The 20,822-nt window shown below is 41.9% G+C and overlaps 1 protein-coding gene across 1 annotated transcript in view; it reads right to left on the bottom strand.

Moving 5' to 3' along the window:
• LOC124776445 (transcription factor Dp-1) overlaps positions 1-20,822 on the bottom strand; it is a 227,824-nt gene that overhangs the window by 47,073 nt on the left and 159,929 nt on the right. Inside the window, exons 8-9 of the mRNA XM_047251447.1 lie at positions 16,916-17,064; positions 2,869-2,951 (exon numbers count right to left, since the gene is read on the bottom strand). Of these exons, the coding sequence (XP_047107403.1) occupies positions 2,869-2,951; positions 16,916-17,064 (232 nt within the window). The remainder of the gene's footprint in view (positions 1-2,868; positions 2,952-16,915; positions 17,065-20,822) is intronic.

Below are 20,822 nucleotides of genomic sequence, written 5' to 3'. Positions count from 1 at the left end.
TTCCATTGGAACGCACAATTTTGTTGGCATTTCTGACACGAGCATCGTCAGTAGATGTTAAAGGGCACTGTGAAAGAGGGTTATCTTTTAACTTCTGTTCGGCCATTTTTAAACCATGTGAACCATTCATAACACCGAGTATGGTTTAAGCACTCGTCATCGAAGGCCTCCTGCAAAATTTGATGTGTCTCTGTACAGGTTCGTCTTGAGATTCATGCAAAATTTAACATAGATGTGTTGTTCTTCTAACTCTGCCATCTCAAAATTTGCAAACTGTGCGACACATTGTTCTACTCAATACAGCACTGAACAGTAACTGACAGACAGATAACAATCAGACTTCCAGTAGTTAAACATAAAAAAAAGGCGTGTGCAGGGATGCCAACCCCATTATGCTCCAGCACAACATTGGCGCGAAATTACGAATGTTCCGCAAGTTTTTGAATAGACCTTGTGCGTCTAACAAAATGTCCTCCTCCAGACCAACCAGGACGAATTACAAAAACATCAATCATGTTAAACCCAAGTTGATCCTTTCTCACATGACACACTGAAATCCACGGATCAAGGGAGTCAGGTAGGTGCAGTATTTCTTGACAACCAGAGAGCATTTGACTCATTATAACCTGTATGCTTACTATCAAAAAGTTTTGACTGGACTGAGAATTTTTTGGTAGAGCGGATGCAGCAAGTTATCTAGGATGAAGTGTGTGACAGGTGTAGAAATAACTTCAGATGTGCCCCGGGGAAGTTTCTTGAGGCCTTTGCTGTTCACATTGTACATTAATGACCTTGTGGATAATAATAATGACCTCAGATTTTTTGCAGAAATGTACCAATGTATTTCTCTATAATTAAGTACCATCTGAAAGAAGTGCGCAGAAAGTCAGACCTTGGTAAGATTTCCAAGTGATGCAAAAATTGGTAACTTACTTAAAATATAAAACTGTGCACTTCACAAAACAAAAAATTGTATTACACTATGGCTACGTCAACACAGTCATAGGTAGAATCGGTAAATTCATTTACATACCTGGGTGTAACAATTTGTACAAAACTGAACAATCACAGTCTTAGATGTAGGTAAAGAAGGTGGAAGACTGCAGCTCATTGGTAGAATAATAAGGAAACGCTGTAAGTCCACAAAGAAGACTGTATAAAAAAAACTCGTATCATATGTATCCTGGAATATGCTGATATGTGTGGAACCTGTACCAAACTGGGCTAACTTTAAATTTAACAGATACGAGATATCATAGCATGAGTGGTCACAGGTTTCGTTTGACTCATGGGAGAATGTCACGAAGATGCTAAAAGAACTGAGCTGCAGACAATTTAAGACAGACACAAACTAAAACATACTTGTAATGTTTCTAGAACCAACTATAAGTGATGATTCTAGAAATGTGTTAGAACCGCTTACATTTCTCTCTGACAGATAATTACAGTACACATAGAGGCATGTAAGCAATCATTCTTCTGGTGCTCCATATGTGAATGGGACACAATGGGAAAGAATCCTAATGCTGGTACAATGGGATATGCCTTCTGCCACACACTTCACAATGATCTGCAGAGTATGGCTGTAGATGTAATCAAACAAAAAATAAATACACGAAGAAGGAAACTGCAAATAAGCGGTAAATGTTTTTCTTATTTTGAATACAACAATTTTGGGCATTAGGATGCATCGTTTTTAAGAGGATCACTGCACCATGTTGGTCAAAATGACAGAGTTCACTTGCTTTAGTATTTTAAAGTGGTGCAGCATAAGCATTTATTCAAAATGAGAATGGCACTGGTAGCCTATGAACGCTGGGTGCCAACGAATACACTTGATTGAAGATGGCTGAGAGTTGGTTCAAAAAACATATAATCAGGATCTTAAACAACATATAACTTTTTCTAGATGAGTAAAATAGAATTATTTTTCTTCCTATTCACATCTGATTTTATTTGACATCAAAGATTATGGCTTTGGATCTCATTAAAATATTCCTAAAAATGGAATGGAATAAAATATTTGCTTGTGACACAGTTCCACATCAAGCGGATTTACATTCGGTTGAGTGAATGTGACCCCATGTTTGTGACACTCTTAGTTAATGCTATACACACAGTGTAGCACATGTTACTGAGAGTCATCACAACTAGGACTGAGCAAACATTTTCAACGTTTCATATTAGATAATGGAAGTCTATAATCTACAAATATTCCTGTTTATTTTGGGTATAACTGAAGCCGTCATCACCAGAAGATCTGTTTAAAAGCCATAGCATTGTACTAGACTTAGTCCATTTACCTTCATTCAACCTTTTAACTGAATTAACCAACCTGTTACAGGGGACAAACAGCTCTGAACAGGTGGGCTCATCCTTATTCTCATATACAAACCATTTCTGGAGTGAAAGAATGAATAATCATCTTCGTGCTGACTGAGCACTGAACCTTTAACCCTTAGATTTCTAGTGCAACACCCACTTTGCCACCAGGCTTATTCAATATATGATCTTATGATGCCTTACAGTGCTTGTTTCAGACATTTTTTCTTACAGTAGTCACTTCCAGACCACGTTTAGATCTCTTATTTTTGTTAGCTAAATGTTTCGATGTTAATGCTATTTACTTTAACACTAGAGTCAAGATGCTGAAATAAAACAGTTTTCAATTGTATAAAACTATTAACACACAACTGCACGTAACAGAACAAAATGATTAGTGTCAAGAAACAAATTCAAGTTGCAAACTGATTGATAAATAGCTTGATGCTTACTTCTAACTGTAAACGAATTTTTTACCATTTAAACTACACAAATATAAGTTGGCAAAATAAATCACTGTAGCATCAAAAACAATTTTTATCTTACCTAGTACCATGCCCATTCGTTTCAGGACCTCGATGTCATCATGGATTTCAAACTTGTTATCAAAATTGAACACGTACTCGGTCCTACGGAGAACACACACAAAAAAAAGCTAGTAAGCTTTTAAATGGAATTTTAGTAACATATCTACAATCACAGAACTACCAAATTTAATAGAGTAATTGCATTTCAATAAACTCTAAATATTCACCCCACCCCCCCCTTAAATCAAAGCACTATTACCTAACACTGCATACATATATAATAATCAATGATTTTAAGCAATAAAGAGACATGCCAACTTTTAGCTGAATACTTTGAAAATCTAATAATTGTGAAAAGTCTATTGATAAATAACAATTCCACAACACAAAAATCCGCCATCAGAGCCACCTACAATAAAAGAAATAGAAATGATTATCAAGTCGCTGAAGAATTACAAAATGCCAGGAGAGGCTGGGATAGTAGCAGAAATGTGGAAACTAAGGAGCTTATCCACATGGCAGAAATTTATGGGGTAATTAAAGACACTTGGACAAAAGGAATCTTACTCAGTGACTGGAAAAAGCACTCTCCACAAAAAAAGAGAAAACAGACAGCAACAACTATAGGGGTATCTCCTTGTTACCATTAACTTACAAAATATTGTCTAAAGCACTTCTAAACAGAATAGAGGAACAAGTACGATCTAACATAGGAGAGTACCACACAGGATTTACGAAAGGCAGATCATGTGTAGAACAAATTCTTAACCTAAAAACCATTTTGAGAGTGAGAGGTATGCAAAATAAAAACACAGTAGTTACTTTTGTAGGCTTCAAGAAAGCTTACAGCTCAGTTGACAGACAAACACTATGTTGAATAATATACAAATCAGGGATAGGTGAAAATACCAGAAGACTTGTTGAACAAACACAAACACAACATCAAGGAATAAATTTCAAGGTGAAATCCCTGAAATGTTCAAAACAAAAACAGGAGATCCACAAGGAGATGGACTGTCCCAAATTCTCTTTCACCTGATTTTAGATAAAATAGTAAAAACATGGAAACACACATTAGAAAACAGAGGTGTAAAAGGTGTGTACATAGAACAAGGAAAGAACAAATTTGGAATAAAATGTTTAGTCTTTGAGGATGATATAGCACTGATAAGGGATGATATAGCACTGATAACTGAGAACAGACGCAACTGTTATGCTTGATCTATTACATGAGATTGCTGAAAAGATTGGGCTAAAAATACCTTATGAAAAACCCAAGTGTATAGAACACCAACATTATAGAGCAAAATTTATGATGACAGATTACAGAAAAAAAGAGCTGATAAACAAACACCTTTGGGAATGGATCCGAGCTAATGGATTGTGTAACACAAACAAAGAAAGAAGAATATGCATAAAAATTAACACAAAACTACCACGACAAGAAATCAGAAGAAAACTGTAGTATGGATAGAAGCAGTGAAGAAAAGATACATACAAAAATGGTGTTACAGAAGAAATAATATGTGGCAGGAATCATTTCAGGATACTGACAGAAAACGCAAGCTATGGAGAATATAAGCCAAAACCTTGACCAAATAGTGTGTGGACAGATAAGAGACGAGCGGTTGCAGAGGAAATAGAGAACTGGGAAAAAAGGAACAAAAAGAAACACCACGCGTCTCAATTTGTATGTGCTCCATAGCTGGCCAAATTCATAAATACAAAATGTATAATCATTTGAGACTATTATATAATATGGGTAAACAACAAAAATCTACTCACCAAGCGGCAGCATGGGAGACACACAAATGATACGGGAATGTGCAAGCTTTTGGAACCAATGGCTCCTCCTCGTCCAAGTCAGGAGAATTGAAGGAAAATGAAGCAATGAAGAAAAAGGACTGGTGAGGTTCGGGAAACAGAGATACTTTCGTGGAAAAGTCAGTCAGAATCCTGGGTCAGAAGAGACTTACAGGCCAGGATAAGAAGGAAAAACTTTCCTTCCCATGAGAAGTCCTTCCTTCTCTTCCGACCAATGAGTCTCCATTGATAACTTTTCCATAACTCTCCCATTTCCTAAGCCTTGCCCATCCTTTTCCTTCATCCCTCTTCCTTTCCCTTCAGTCTTCTGTTAGGAGGAGGAGCCACTGGCTCCAAAAACTTGCACATTTCCATTCTTTTAGGTGAGGTTTCTCCTGCTGTCATTTGTCGAGTAGATTTTATCTATTGTATTGTATATCACAGATATATGATAAAATCTCGGGTTAACAGGTGAGTCAATGCATTATTCTCCAGCAATGTTCCGGTAAGTTTCTTACTTGTAATCTTCACCTGAAGATGGCAAGTACGAAACTTGCTGAAACATTGCCAGAGAACAACACACTGACTCGGCTGTCAACCCGAGAAGATTCTGTCACTGAGATTCCCTAAGAAAGCCTGCATTCTCATATCACAGATATAGTTTGATGACAATATATTTTAGTTTTTAAACTGTAGAACACAATGAACAGAGATTGGATTGAGATTAAATGAAACAGCATATGCAATTACTTTAAGAAATATGTAGTCCCATATGTAGCCAACTACACACGCCAGTAACATATTTTGTTCTACAGGCTTCCCGTATGATGAGAAAAAAGATGGCAAATGGCCCTCACAAAAAAAAATTTAATGCCACTCATGTTCACATTCATTCATTCATTCAGCCATCCTAAACATTTCTGCATGTGGTTTTCCGTGATAATCTGCAGAGGCTCCACTGCTTGTTACCTCTTCATAGGCACAAATTTAGTTCCTTTTAGCACCAATTTCATTTTCGGAAATCTAAAAAAATCATGCATTGATAAGCCACAATGAGAAAGGTCGATTTCAAGGTCTACTTTTAGTACCCTAATAGCTCCTCAATGAGAAAACACAGATCTCTACAACAGAGAGTAACGATTGTACAAAGCCACACTATTTTTCCAGAATTACTTCATATCTATGGTTACCTGTCTAACCACTGGGCATGCAATTACCTATAGCAATGCCCTAGATGCAGAAGAAAATAACAAGACATCATCTTGAACTTTGAGTGATTTAAGCATTCTCACTAGTGTGGTAAAATGGTGAATTCCTTTGCACCGATCGATGCTGCTTGTAGATTATTTATAAATATCCAAATCTCCTCAGCAGTAATAATACCTATTAAAAACTGAGCTTTTCATTAATATATTCCTAAGTTATCTTGCTTTCACTCAGGCAATTTTGTCACATCATTTTGAATAACATTTTCCTCATTTTCAACTCCTTTATTAAAGAACATGATTTGGATGAGACCTTTCCTGAAAATGCTTTATGCCATTCATGGAAACCTGCATGACGACAAAAACTTTTCTCCATAACTGTCTACGCAAAAAACTAAACTTGGGACAACTCATTCCCTTATGACTATGACATTTTTTAACACAGAACAAGAATAAGGCTGTAGCAAACAGCTCCTTTGCTGAACTGATGAAACAAGTAGAAACTAGTCACAGCACAACATACAACTTGATAAGAGACAGTTGCACGCTTATCTTCTAACAAACTAATAATCACCTTCCGAAAATTCTTAAAGAATCAAACTTCCGTGTATAAAACAGCTTCAAATGCGTGATTATCTTACAAATGAGTTAAGATTTTGTGTATTTCACATTAAGATATTCATAACTACTTTAATTCTGTACAAAAGTCAGTTTTTCTCCTGTTCTATGTTTCATACAATTTTATATTTTTGTATGTTTAATGATATATGCAGACGCTGAATGCAATAAAATATGCCTGGCGCTACAGTTTTACTCGCTCTCTTTTAATATAATGACACTTTCTAGCAGAGGACAAGAATAGGTCTGAAGTAAACAGTTACTCCACTGCAATGTAACTTATAGAGCACAAACAACAAACATTTAATAACCAATATATGAAAAGGATAGTTGCTACTCATCATATAGCAGGGATGCCAAGTTGCAGAAAGCCACAACAAAAAGACTGTTGGAAAGTTAGCTTTCAGCTAATAAGGCCTTTGTCAGAAGTAGACAACATACACACACTCATGTAAACATAACTAACACACACATGACCACAATCTTCGGCAACTAGAGCCAGAGTGTGAGCACCCGAGGATTATGGGAAAGGCAACTGGGTGGCGGTAAGGAGGCCACTGGAACGGGGAGGGGAGCAGGAGTGATAGCAGGGTAGATGTTGGAGATAGTAAAGCGCTACTGGGAGCATGCAGGGACGAGATGGAGAGTGGGCAACTAAGTGCAGTTGGCAGGTTAGACGGAAGGCGGGGTAGAGTGGGTGGAGTTAGTAGAAAAGGAGAGAAGTAAAAGAACTGGGTGCATTGGTGGAATAGAGGGTTGTGTTGTGCTGGAATGGGAACAGGGAAAGGGGCTAGATGGGTAAGGACAACAACTAATGAAGGTTGAGGCCAGGAGGGTTCTGAGAACGTAGGCTATATTGCAGGGAGAGTTCTCACCTATGCAGTTCAGAAAAGCTGGTGCTGGTGCAAAGGATCCAGCTGGCACAGACTGTGAAGCAGTCATTGAAATGAAGTATATTATGTTAGGCGGCGGACTCAGGAACAGGGTGATGCACTTGTTTCTTGGTCACAGTTTCTCAGTGACCATACACGCATTGTTGGTTGTCACAGCCATATAGACTGAAGCACGGTGGCTGCTGCTTAGCTTGTAGATCACATGTCTTTCAGGTAGCCCTACCTTTGGTGGGATAGGTGATGTTTGTGACAGGACTGGAGTAGATTGTGGTGGGAGGATGTATGGGGCAGGTCTTGCATCTAGGTCTATTACAGGGATATGTGCCACGAGGCCAGGGGCTGGGAGGAGGGGTTTTACAGGTATGGACAAGGTTACTGTGTAGATTTGGTAGGCGATAGAATACCACTGTGGGTGGAATGGGAAGGATAGTGGGTAGGACATTTCTCATTTTAGGGCATTATGACAGGTAGCCAAAACCCTGGCACAGAATGTAATTCAGTTGTTCCAGTTGTGGGTGATACTGAGTCACCACGACTGTGTGTTGGTAAGTGTCAAAAGGAGGACAGCAGAAGTGACTAGATTCTACATTGTTTATGTATTTTTTCCACTATCATGGATCCTTGCTCCTTCCATCTACATCAATACAGAAAAGCTTCCTTATCCCTAGCCAGATTCTAGCCCCAGATACTGTTCCTGTGTTGTTGCTTGGTCCATGGAATCCCCCCAAATGGCCTTACCATCAAATTACCGATCTATGTCTACCACCATTCCTTCCACAATGACCTCCATCTGTTCAGATTCCACCAATCCTTAGTCCTCAACAACACAGTCCTGCAAAACCAAATCAATCAGGCCCAAACATCCTTGCAATACCTTCTGTCCATCCATAAAATTCTCCTATGCAATCCCGAATTCCTACATCCCATAACACACATTGAAAATCTTGCCCTCCAGGAACTAGATCAACATGCACAATGTCACCCCAAAAACTCCCCAACCTGCTCACTTCCTACTCCCACCATCTCTACAACAACCTCCAAATCTCCCCCACATCCCCTTATAGCTGACAAACCCTGTCACGCACACCTACTACACTTACCCAACCCTTCAAAATTCCCTCCCACCACCACAGAGAATACAGATCTGAAACAAAGTAATGAAACAAACACCTTAGCCCTGAAGAAGTATCAGTCCTTTCCAAAGGCCTCACCTTTTGTCCCATCCCAAATTCAATAATGCAGGACTTGTTAAGGTCCTTCTCTCTTTCTCCCAGTCCCTACAATGGAAACACTTTTTCACCAGCAACCCTACCAATCAAGCTCAACTAAAGAGCAATGTTGAACCCTGCCTGAATCAGTTCACCCCGAGCCAACCAGGATCCACGACCACTGCCCCCAAATCACCTCCTGTTAACTTTCCAGAATTTCTTAACCTTGAACCTTGCCTCACCATCATTCCCCAAATCCCTTAACATACAAACTAACCTTACATCTGCAGAAAGATCAGCAATTTACCACCTAAAAACTGATCCCAACCTCATAATCCTACCTGCTGACAAAGGCTCCACTCCGGTTGTTTTGAATTGCAAGGATTATCTGGTAAAAGGAATCCGCCAGCTGTCAGATACATCCAGCTACAAACGCTGCCACAGTGACCTCATTCCAGAAATCCAGCAGGATCTCCAGTTCCCCTCAAATCCTTAGGCCCATCCCTGCACACACTTCCTAACGTTTATTAACCCCAACACCCAAAATGCTCAATTACGACCAGTTACTGTGCAACCCCCCTCCCCACCGCCTAACATGACATCCTTCATTTCAATGACTGCTTCACAGCCTGTGCCATCTGAATCCTTCCCATCAACACCAGCTTTTCTGAACTGTGCAGGTGGGAATTCTCCCTGCAATATATCCTACGTTCCCATAACCCTCCTGGCCTCAACCTTCGTTAGCCATTGTCCTTACCAATCTAGCCCCTTTCCTGTTCCCATTCCAGCACTACACAGCCCTTTGTTCCATCGATGCACCCAGTCCTTTTACTTCTCTCCTTTTCTGCTAACCCCACTCTCTCCACTGCCCTCCATCTAACCTCCCCCGACTGCACCTAGCTGCCACACTCTCCATGTCATCCCTGCACGCTCACAGCAGCACTTTACTGTCCCTGACCTCTACCCTGCTATCCCTCCCCCTCCCTGCCCCAGCCACCTCCTTACCCCCAACCGGTTGCATCTTCCATAATGCTCTGCTGCTCGTGGTCTGGCTCTAGCTGCCAGAGACTGAAGTCACATCTGTGTTAGTCGCGTTTGCGTGTGTGTATGTTGTCAACTTTTGACAAAGCTAACTTTCCGACAGTCTTTTTGTTGTGGTTTTCTGCGACTCAGCATCTCCGCTGTATGGTGAATGGCAACTACCCTTTTCATATATTGTTAATTCCATCCTGGATTTCCCATTATTTAAAAATTTAATAAACAAACTTAATTTTTTTTGTGGGGCTATAAGCAAGCAAAGGTTACTGAAGTTTGACAAAATGTTTAAAATTTGTTGGAAGCTCCTAAGTGCTCTCAGTCTGAAATATTGGATGAATATAGCTTGGGTGAGTCACTACAGCTCAAGTCAGAAAGATAGTTTATAACATTAATGCCTAACTTGTTTTGTTAAACTGTTAATCTAGTGTACACTTCCTAACGAGTAGATTATGACAGTGTTTTAATTTGGTCAAATATTATATGAAATGCTGAAGAGCATATTTTTATTGCCACAGAAAGCAGCAACCTGCAACTATGACCTGGTGACAGTTTTAGCTGTTTAGTAATATAGATAGTTCCTTAGTAATGCTAGCAGAACGTGACTGACAGAACAACAACACTCAGTTACATTAATATAATCGAGTGTGATGGCTCTATGACATAGGTTTCAGTGTGGATGCTCAACTATCATTCAAACCTCTATGGAAATCAAGAATTTGCAAGTACGAAGTGTACCAGATGAGGCACACTAAAATGCAGTTTGCAATAAGTTGATAAATTGGGATGGATGGGAGGCATGTGCAGGTAGTCAAGACAGTTAAAGCAACCTTTCTAGAGAAGTGGAGCATACATGTTCAAGTCCAGGTCTGGCACATATTTTTGCGTCGCTGCAATACCGCAATTCCCCAGGTGGCTGGGTGTCATCATTTCCAACCTACCCCTTTCCCTTTCTTCCCCTTCTTCTATTTCAGAAAATTAAGTACAACCTGGCCATGCCCAACAGAACAGACAACACTAATTTTTTATTTAAATACCACGATCAAAATAAAGAGCATGTATGATAGAACTGATGAAAAAGTTATCACAGATATTAATGATGGGTTGAACCAACATAAATTTGACAGTTATTCTACAACAATTCACTTAAGAGCAAACCCCAGGATCAACATACTTTCTTTGGGGACAGCAGCTTGCTCATAACACAATAGAAAGGACAAAGGACACATATGGCCTTGTCAGTGCACAGCTACATGTCAGTGAGCTCCTGTAAAACATTAATTTTGTGAAAGTAAGGCAGTAGATCCAAAATACAATTTAAAAAGCTGTGGGAAGACAAGAGGTTAATTATTGAAAACATCAGGGGAAAAAATAACTAATTTCTTATGCCAGATTATACAGATATATTGTTTAATGCACACACGCACATGCACTCTCACCAGCATTACGTACATTTGTTCAGACTTAAGAGTTGAGAATAATCTCGTATGTACACATACCAAAAATGTCTTTAGTACTTTAACCATCTCTTCACTTCTCACTAGACCTGATCTTCACACACACACACACACACACACACACACACACACACACACACACACACACACACACACACAAAAGCATTATTGGCACAGCTTGGGTGAGGCATGAGCCATTTATATTTATGTAGTTTCCAGAAAGCAGATGACACAGCAAAAAGATAGTGTGGGTATTTTTTTAATTTCTTACATTATTTACACTGCATATAAACCAAAATAATGTATGAATATTGCATTAAACAATATTTTCATAAAAAGCATGAGAAAAGGCAAAGGAAAATTTGGAATTGAGAAAATAAAATTCCAAGAATGGACTGTACTTAACAGCATCCACGAAGACTCTGCAAAGACCTTTCCAAGAAGGGATTGTAATCCAGGCACACAGGACATCATTATGCATGGTTTGCTTTAAAAGTGTCCAAAGAGAGAGAACCTTTTATGAATGTAAACAGTGCTTGTTTTTCTACAGAAACATTAAAACAAGCATGTAAATGTAAAAAAGTGGCATTTATAAAGTGTGTAAGATGCCAAGAAAATGAGTTTCCCAATTTTACAATGGATATTGCCCAAGCACCTGTAAGTGAACTGTAAAATATTAAAAGTATATAACTTTATGTTTGAAGTTTTTGTGTATGCCTTACTATGCCTTCCCAGAAATTTATTTGCCATCCTAAATTTTCCTTTGCCTTTCCTTTTCATGCATTTTATGAAAATATTAGTAAATACAATACACTGAGCACAATTTCGGTATATTAGCAGTGTAAGCAATGTAAAAATTGAAAAACTTTTCTGCATAGAGACTTGACCCTATGGATCATTGTTATGTACTCTTTCCACTGTGCCCAACAGCTGCCTGGACACCACGCGCACAAACACCTCATGTCACACCTAAACCACACTAAGAATGATGTTCTTTCTAAACACTCAGCTATCTGGCACTCCTTCTTCTGTCACTTTGATGCCTGGATGAGCTCTGCAGATACCATAAATCTGGACGCAATCTATGACGATGAGTAGGTGCAAACCCTCAAGTATTTAAATAAATCAAGTCACATACAAAATTATATTTGTACACTATCAAATTGTGCGGCTTATTGGAGCCAATTATGAAACTTTTAGTACATAGTTACTTACAAAAAGCAAAAAAAAAAATCACAGTTTGTATATGAATGCAGACCTTCACAAAGGTGTTTAAATAGCTCTACAAATATTTATCAAGTACCCAATCCCTTCTCTCCCACTGTCTCAGATTTTGAAAATCAGGTGGTACGGTGTGCCTTTATGTTGAACATAACTATGTCCCACCAAACCCCCAACAGACCACAAGCAGAAGGTGAAAAGTATTTGTAGTGGGCGCACGAATAACGCTGTGTAGCATATTTTGACATTTTGTAGAACCACGTGGAATAACGTTGTGTACGGAAGTCTGGATTGGCTGCCGTAATAGCTGACCTGTTTACTGCTTGAGGTCAGCACTGAACAGCGAGTAAAGAGAGACAGTTTTCATGCTCTATGTTACAAGAATGGCCAAATGTAGCATGATGACACTGCAAATTGTTTGGAACATGCAAATAATGCACAAAAATGGAAAATTAACATCGGCAACTGGCAGAATATTAAGAGGAAATAACTTCGTGATGTTGGATTAGGACATAAATCACAAAAAGAAAAGGTAGCCTCCAACGCAGGTATATGGAATAAAGTTGTATGGGTTTTTTAAAAAGACATATGTATATAGAGTAGCATAGGCGTCCTCTACAGTGGCGTATGTGCCCTCTAGAGTAAAATGCTCTGACGAAGTTCATTATGCGCATCTTCTGAAAACACTGCAGTAAGAATACGTAACATGAATAAAATTAAGTACAGTTCTGTAGTTATCATTGACAAAAAAATATAATACACAATCTGAGCACTGCTGTATTCTTAAAAGAGAATGTGAAATATGATAATCTAGTTGAATATTGGGTAGTAATATTGACTGATTGCATGATTCAGGATCTTGCATGCAATCCCGAAGCAAGCTCAAAAGATGGGGCAAGAGCATAAACCCGTAAATTAGTTAATGCTGTACACAGAATATCATGTCTTTATGTATGATGAGCAGTCCACTTACTTCATAAAATCAAGGAAATAGGCAAGCCAGCCAGACGAAAGAACAGTAAGACAGAAGATACTTCACAGAAACAAGGTACTTTCAAATACACAGCCCGTTCAGAAGAAGTGTGTCAAAAAATGATGAATACAGACTCTTCGACATAAACTAAAAGCTAGAATGACCATTCCTGAAGACAGTCGAGGGAACACATTTCAATAGGCCACATGTCATATCAAATGATGACAAGGCTCTGATTCGGGAACACATTTCGAGTTCCCCAGAGCACATGAAACATTAAAGCAGCAATAAATCCCCAAAAGAATGTCTGCACCCCGATCTCCACTTCTACTGAATGTATTGATCATTTACCAAAAATTTTCCTGATGGATCAATAAGTAGGTCAGCCTATCAAAGTGAGTTTCAAACAGATTTTAATTTGTGTTTCAGGACACCTAGGTCATATACTTGCAGACAGTGTCACAGAACAAGCATTCAAAGTGATAAAATCGATATGGAAATGGCTAAAAGGAACAGCAATATACATGTAATGTGTGTTGACCTACAACAGGTTTTATTTTGTCATACACTGATGCATTCCACGATATTCTACTAGACAACTGTTGTGTAATTTCATGGTATATGGCACTGGTACCGGAAACATCACAGTAAATTTGTGGAATGAATTCACTGCAAGGAGAGGTTCAGTGGGAATCAATTCCTGTCTGCTTAAATTTGTGACTAACAATTATAGTATGTTTGATGAAGGTATGTAACACAAACTAATTATATGGTCTGACCACTGGCAGAACAACTGGACAGTTTTAGTGCTTTATTAGTAGCCTGTCAGCGGCAAGTATTTACATAAATACATCAGAAGTTTTTATGCTAAGATCTTAGTTTCCTACCTTGTAACAGCAACTTCACAGGATCAAGAATAGAAAGAACCAAGAAATATGAGTACTTCAGAATGGAAGTATGTCATTGCTGAGGCCTTTGTAAACCCTATAGAACTGACCATTCAGATGATGATGATGTTCAATGACTTAGGATCCACTGAGTTGGTTTTAACAAAGCCACATGCTTTGAAAATTGCTGATGTACTCTGGTTGAAGCTGTGTAGTGATGGTCCTCGAGGCGTAAGCTTGCGTCGTAGTCACAATGTGCTTTGCCCATGGCAATGACACTGTATTCTAAAAAATGGTTATAAATATTAAATAAAAAACTTTCTGTTGCCTTCTGGTCTTTGGCTTCCCTACAATGGGGCACTGAAACTTCATAAGGAGAAGAAAAGGGACATACCTGACATGATGAAATACATGGAGCTAAAATACAGGCATTATTAGGAAAACTTGCAGTGTGAAAACTGAGTTTAATGTATCAGATTTGTCACATAACTTGATAAAAACTATTATCCTTTTCAAGACCAAAGTAATCAGTTTACAATAAATATAAATACTTCAGGCGAAGATGGTATAATTGCAGAAATGTAGAAGCACATAGATGACCAGTCCCGGCAGAGTATCATCCAGATCATTCAAGACGTTTGGAAAACAGAGGACTTGCCAGAGGGATGCATCTCAGCTGTGATCCACCCACTACACAAGAAAGGAAGTAAGACCGACCTCAACAACTACAGAGGCATCTTCTTGTTGCTTATAACCTACAAGTTCTTCTCTAAAGCTCGGCAAAATAGTGTCACCAAACAGCTAGACTCCCAAGTAGGTGAATACCAGGTTCTGTGTGAGTAGGTCCTGCACAGAACAGATTCAAAACCTCAAGACCATCCTCTCATATAGGAGCCGAGGGGAGGACACCTCTGGGTAGCCATTATGGTACACTTCCAAAAGGCATATGACTCAATAGATCGACAGACCCTCTTCTCTACCCTGTGGGAACTAGGCCTAGATGGGAAGACTACCAGATTGGTCCAAGCTACCCTGAAGAACACCACCTCCAAAGTCAAGTTCAGGGCGAACACACAGTGAACTTTCCCCTCCAGACAAGAGTCAGGCAGAGAGATGGCCTCTCTCGCATCCTCTTCAACTGTGTTGAGGAGAAAATCTTAAGAGAGTGGACTTCCACATTGTCATGAGAAGCAGGACTGAAGCTTGGGTACAAGAAAGACAACCTCATTGGTCCCTGTCTAGCCTTTGCTGATGAACTCATCCTACTGGCCAACAGTATGGAGGAGGTTACTCACCAACTACAGAGCCGCTACAGTGTTGTAAAAACTGGCTTGAGGGTCAACATACAGAAGACTGAGTTTATCACGAATATCAAGCAGGCTTCTTCTACAACCCCACTAGGAAACAATACTATCTGTAAAGTTCCTGCAGTCAAGTACTTGGTAGAGTGGATCTCAACATGCAAGAGTGAAACCTTGACCATAGGTGCCAGGGTGCACCAAGTTAGAGAGGTGCCTATCATTCCTGTAAGAACATCTATACCTCCAAGTACCTATCCACGAACACAAAGCTGAAGCACTACAACTTTGTAGTAACACCCTCTGCACTCTATGCATCTGAGTGCCTCTTGATGAATTTAAAGGGCCCACTCAGGAAACTAGAACTTAAAGAGAGGAAGATCCTGAGGAGAATACTAGGACCCATAAGAGAGGAAGATGGTACCCACAGAATCGGGCACAAGAATGAGCTCTATGAACATCAGGAAGACATAGTCACATGTATGAGGAAAAGGTGACCGACTTTCTATGGGCACATGACCCACGTGAATCACTCCTGGATCACCGAAAGGATCCTCACAGTGACAAGTAGAGGATACGCGTTCACAGCCAAGTGGATCACCTTCTGTTAAATTAGACTTAAAGGAACTGCAGATCCCATTAAAGACGACTGAGAACCAAACTCAATACCAACAGGCCATCCTGCAGGAAGTGTTCCCACTGTGTCTCTCAAGCAAGAAGTGTACAGGCACCACCAGACCTAAGTGGACATATGAGAGGAAGCAGTCTCAGAGCCAGAAGATGAAGGCATACTGTGCCAAGAAATGCCAGAAGACCCTAGCTAAGAGTTAAGATGAGCCCCGTGGTCCCTAATAGGCCGAAACTATTTTTTTTTTTTTTTTTTTTTTTTGGGGGGGGGGGGGGGGCATTATTATTTCGTGTTTCGTGTCTTGCCATAATTTCCTTTCTTACAACTTTTAGATTCTACACAACCTGATCATCACAGCAGAAGACAGAGTGTTCTGAAATAATCCTGTATGTCCATTGTCACACAGCATTTTAATATTTACTTATTTTAAGAAATTTTGAAAAGCACAAACAAGTACTTTCGAAGTATGTATGTACAAACAATACAAATCTGCTATTACATTATTATTTTGCAATAATTCCACGTAATTAACAGTTTATGTCTGTTTCCTAAAAATTGCAAAATGTGCCACACACGATTACTTGTGCACATGCTTCACTTATTTTGAATGTCAAATTAAAAACATGCCCGAATGCATATTTTTTCCACTACTGATTTCTACTTAGTTTGTACCATAATCTGTGCACTTAAAATAGATAACACCTTCAGCAGTCAAAAGGCTGCCTCACAATTATATTACAGCAAGAACCTATTACAACTTTATGGTATAAACCACAGATAAACACCTTTACAAATAATTTGTGATTATGGTAACTATTTTTGCTGTAGTGAAATCCTTACTTGTCATTTGATATACTGCAGTCAATAACAGTCTTCTTACTTGTGTTAACAATTATGAAAGGCAAGTGGATTGCGGAGTTTGGAAGTGGTGCACCACACTCTTCCTCCATTTTCTTGTTCCTCTCCACCAAATTTTTGAATGATATTTGCTGGAAGATAAAAATAAATTAGATTTAAGAATGACTTTCAACTTTTAAAAATCCATGTGCATGTAATTCACAAAGAGTTCTAACAGAAGTATGTGATGAGGATTTAACCTATTAAATATAACCGGTAAAAGAACAACCAGCTTCTATGGGAACTGGTGGTACAATTCTCTTCACCTTATTTTCAGTCCCACTGGACACACACACATGTGCACGCGCACACTCACATGCCCACAAAAAATCTAACATTCACTGTAGCCACTGGAATACTGCCACAGTAAGCCGCGTAAACAATTACTTAAAAATCAGAATTCTACTCCACCAAATACACATTAACGGTAAAAACTGGAAATGAAGTCAGATATCACTTTGCTCAATAATGTAAATGCAGTGTTCAACTTTCATCTCTTCTCCACTCTATGGACTATGTCATAATAAGCATATTGTGACTTAAACCACAGTTTTCTATCTAACAGCAACAAACTTTATAGTGGCAATTTCAAGATGCAGAGTATAGTTTTTGCCACCCAGAGACTTGTACTTACATTCACTAATTAGTTGACAGCAACCAATGTACTACATGCTGAAACTATGTACTCCCCATGTGCGACATAGTTGTAAACATTTCAATTTCACGGAGCTAAAAATTTTTAATTCCAAAATAATATTAACTGCAATTTCAACTCTGTTTTGGCTTGTATTTTGTAAAAGCTGGAGTAGGCGGTAGGACGGGGCAGTTGGGCGGGGCGGTAGGAGGGGGCGGTAGGGCGGGGCGGTAGGAGGGGGCGGTAGGGCGGGGCGGTAGGAGGGGGGCGGTAGGGCGGGGCGGTAGGAGGGGGCGGAGGAACGGGCGGGTAGGAGGGGGCGGAGGAACGGGCGGGTAGGAGGGGGCGGAGGAACGGGCGGGTAGGAGGGGGCGGAGGAACGGGCGGGTAAGAGGGGGCGGAGGAACGGGCGGTAGGAGGGGGCGGAGGAACGGGCGGGTAGGAGGGGGCGGAGGAACGGGCGGGTAGGAGGGGGCGGAGGAACGGGCGGGTAGGAGGGGGCGGAGGAACGGGCGGGTAGGAGGGGGCGGAGGAACGGGCGGGTAGGAGGGGGCGGAGGAACGGGCGGGTAGGAGGGGGCGCAGGAACGGGCGGGTAGGAGGGGGCGGAGGAACGGGCGGTAGGAGGGGGCGGAGGAACGGGCGGTAGGAGGGGGCGGAGGAACGGGCGGCAGGAGGGGGCGGAGGAACGGGCGGCAGGAGGGGGCGGAGGAACGGGCGGCAGGAGGGGGCGGAGGAACGGGCGGCAGGAGGGGGCGGAGGAACGGGCGGCAGGAGGGGGCGGAGGAACGGGCGGAGGAACGGGAGGTAGGAGGGGGCGGAGGAACGGGAGGTAGGAGGGGGCGGAGAAACGGGCGGTAGGAGGGGGCGGAGGAACGGGCGGTAGGAGGGGGCGGAGGAACGGGCGGTAGGAGGGGGCGGAGGAACGGGCGGTAGGAGGGGGCGGAGGAACGGGCGGTAGGAGGGGGCGGAGGAACGGGCGGTAGGAGGGGGCGGAGGAACGGGCGGTAGGAGGGGGCGGAGGAACGGGCGGTAGGAGGGGGCGGAGGAACGGGCGGTAGGAGGGGGCGGAGGAACGGGCGGTAGGAGGGGGCGGAGGAATAGGGGGAGGAGCAGGGGGATGGGAGTAGGAGTAGGGGGGGATGGGAGTAGGAGGACGGGGGGGAGGGAAGAAGGAGTAGGAGTAGGGGGAGGGGAGAAGGAGTAGGAGTAGGGAGAGGGGAGAAGGAGTAGGAGTAGGGAGAGGGGAGAAGGAGTAGGGAGAGGGGAGAAGGAGTAGGGAGAGGGGAGAAGGAGTAGGGAGAGGAGAGAAGGAGTAGGGAGAGGGGAGAAGGAGTAGGGAGAGGGGAGAAGGAGTAGGGAGAGGGGAGAAGGAGTAGGGAGAGGGGAGAAGGAGTAGGGAGAGGGGAGAAGGAGTAGGGAGAGGGGAGAAGGAGTAGGGAGAGGGGAGAAGGAGTAGGGAGAGGGGAGAAGGAGCAGGGAGAGGGGAGAAGGAGCAGGAGTCGGGGAGAAGGAGCAGGAGTCGGGGAGAAGGAGCAGGAGTCGGGGAGAAGGAGCAGGAGTCGGGGAGAAGGAGCAGGAGTCGGGGAGAAGGAGCAGGAGTCGGGGAGAAGGAGCAGGAGTCGGGGAGAAGGAGCAGGAGTCGGGGAGAAGGAGCAGGAGTCGGGGAGAAGGAGCAGGAGTCGGGGAGAAGGAGCAGGAGTCGGGGAGAAGGAGCAGGAGTCGGGGAGAAGGAGCAGGAGTCGGGGAGAAGGAGTGGTGGGGTAGGGGAGGATGTGTGGGGGAGGGGAGGATGTGTGGGGGAGGGGAGGATGTGTGGGGGAGGGGAGGATGTGTGGGGGAGGGGAGGATGTGTGGGGGAGGGGAGGATGTGTGGGGGAGGGGAGGATGTGTGGGGGAGGGGAGGATGTGTGGGGGAGGGGAGGATGTGTGGGGGAGGGGAGGATGTGTGGGGGAGGGGAGGATGTGTGGGGGAGGGGAGGATGTGTGAGGGAGGGGAGGATGTGTGAGGGAGGGGAGGATGTGTGGGGGAGGGGAGAAGCAGAAGGGGAGAAGCAGAAGGGGAGAAGAAGAAGGGGAGAAGAAGAAGAAGGGAAGAAGAAGAAGGGGAGGAGAAGAAGGGGAGGAGAAGAAGGGAAGAAGAAGAAGGGGAGGAGAAGAAGGGGAAGGAGGGGGAGAAGGGACAGAAGGGGGAGAAGGGGGAGGAGGGGGAGGAGGGGGAGAAGGGACAGAAGGGGGAGGAGGGGGAGAAGGGACAGAAGGGGGAGGATGGGGAGAAGGGACAGAAGGGGGAGGAGGGGGAGAAGGGACAGAAGGGGGAGGAGGGGGAGAAGGGGCAGAAGAAGGAGGGAAAAAATGGTGGTTTTGGACACAAACCACTGGTACTGAAAGTGTAGAAACTGTTTTGCAGATCCCTGGGATCAATGGAAATCACTCAAGGGTTCCTTTTTTAATAACTTTCTAATAAGTAACTAAAAAAAAAAAAAAAAAAAAGCAATTAAAGAAGGTACAATAACAATCTTCTGTTAGACTTACTGATTTGGATAGTCAGTACAAATGCAACACTGTCAGAGGATAAGGCTGTATTTATCAGAGACCAAACAACAACCTTGTACACAAATAAGGCTGTATTTATCAGATACCTTGAGACGCCAAACTCTGCAATGAAGGCCAACTGTAAAAAGTGTGATTGTAACATATCAATCAAACTGCCAGTGTTCTATCAATGTAAGTATCCATTTAAACTTCATTCAGCCCTAAACTTTAGATATCGCCATATTTTTTGCCTTACACTTGTTTTCAGTATTTTATTGCTGGAAAGAAAGGTGGGTTTAAAAAGGTAGGCCAAAGCCTTATAGCGAACGTGATTGCTCTGCTTTAGATGAACTTGATTGCTTAGCTTTGAACTCACCAACTAGCTCTTTTGCTAAAGGTGATTGTGGTAGTAATGCGACTGGTGCCAATGAAATCACCTCAAAAGAAGTTACGTCAATTTAATGTTTCTACAAGCCTTCAAACAAAAATAGTTGCTAAAACAATTAAGAAGTATGATGAAAAATATATCTTTAGGATTCATGAACAACAATGCCAATCCTCAATATGTTATATGCAGCAAAGTTCCCTAAAACAGCTCTATGGTTTCAGCTAAAATGTGTTATTTAGATCGATGGGCTTAAAAATAAAAAATGCTGCATTCTTTTCTCAAGCATATGATGAA

Source organism: Schistocerca piceifrons, chromosome 2, assembly GCF_021461385.2.
Source record: "Schistocerca piceifrons isolate TAMUIC-IGC-003096 chromosome 2, iqSchPice1.1, whole genome shotgun sequence".
Lineage (NCBI taxonomy): Eukaryota > Metazoa > Arthropoda > Insecta > Orthoptera > Acrididae > Schistocerca > Schistocerca piceifrons.
This window is presented reverse-complemented; position numbering and strand designations above follow the sequence as displayed.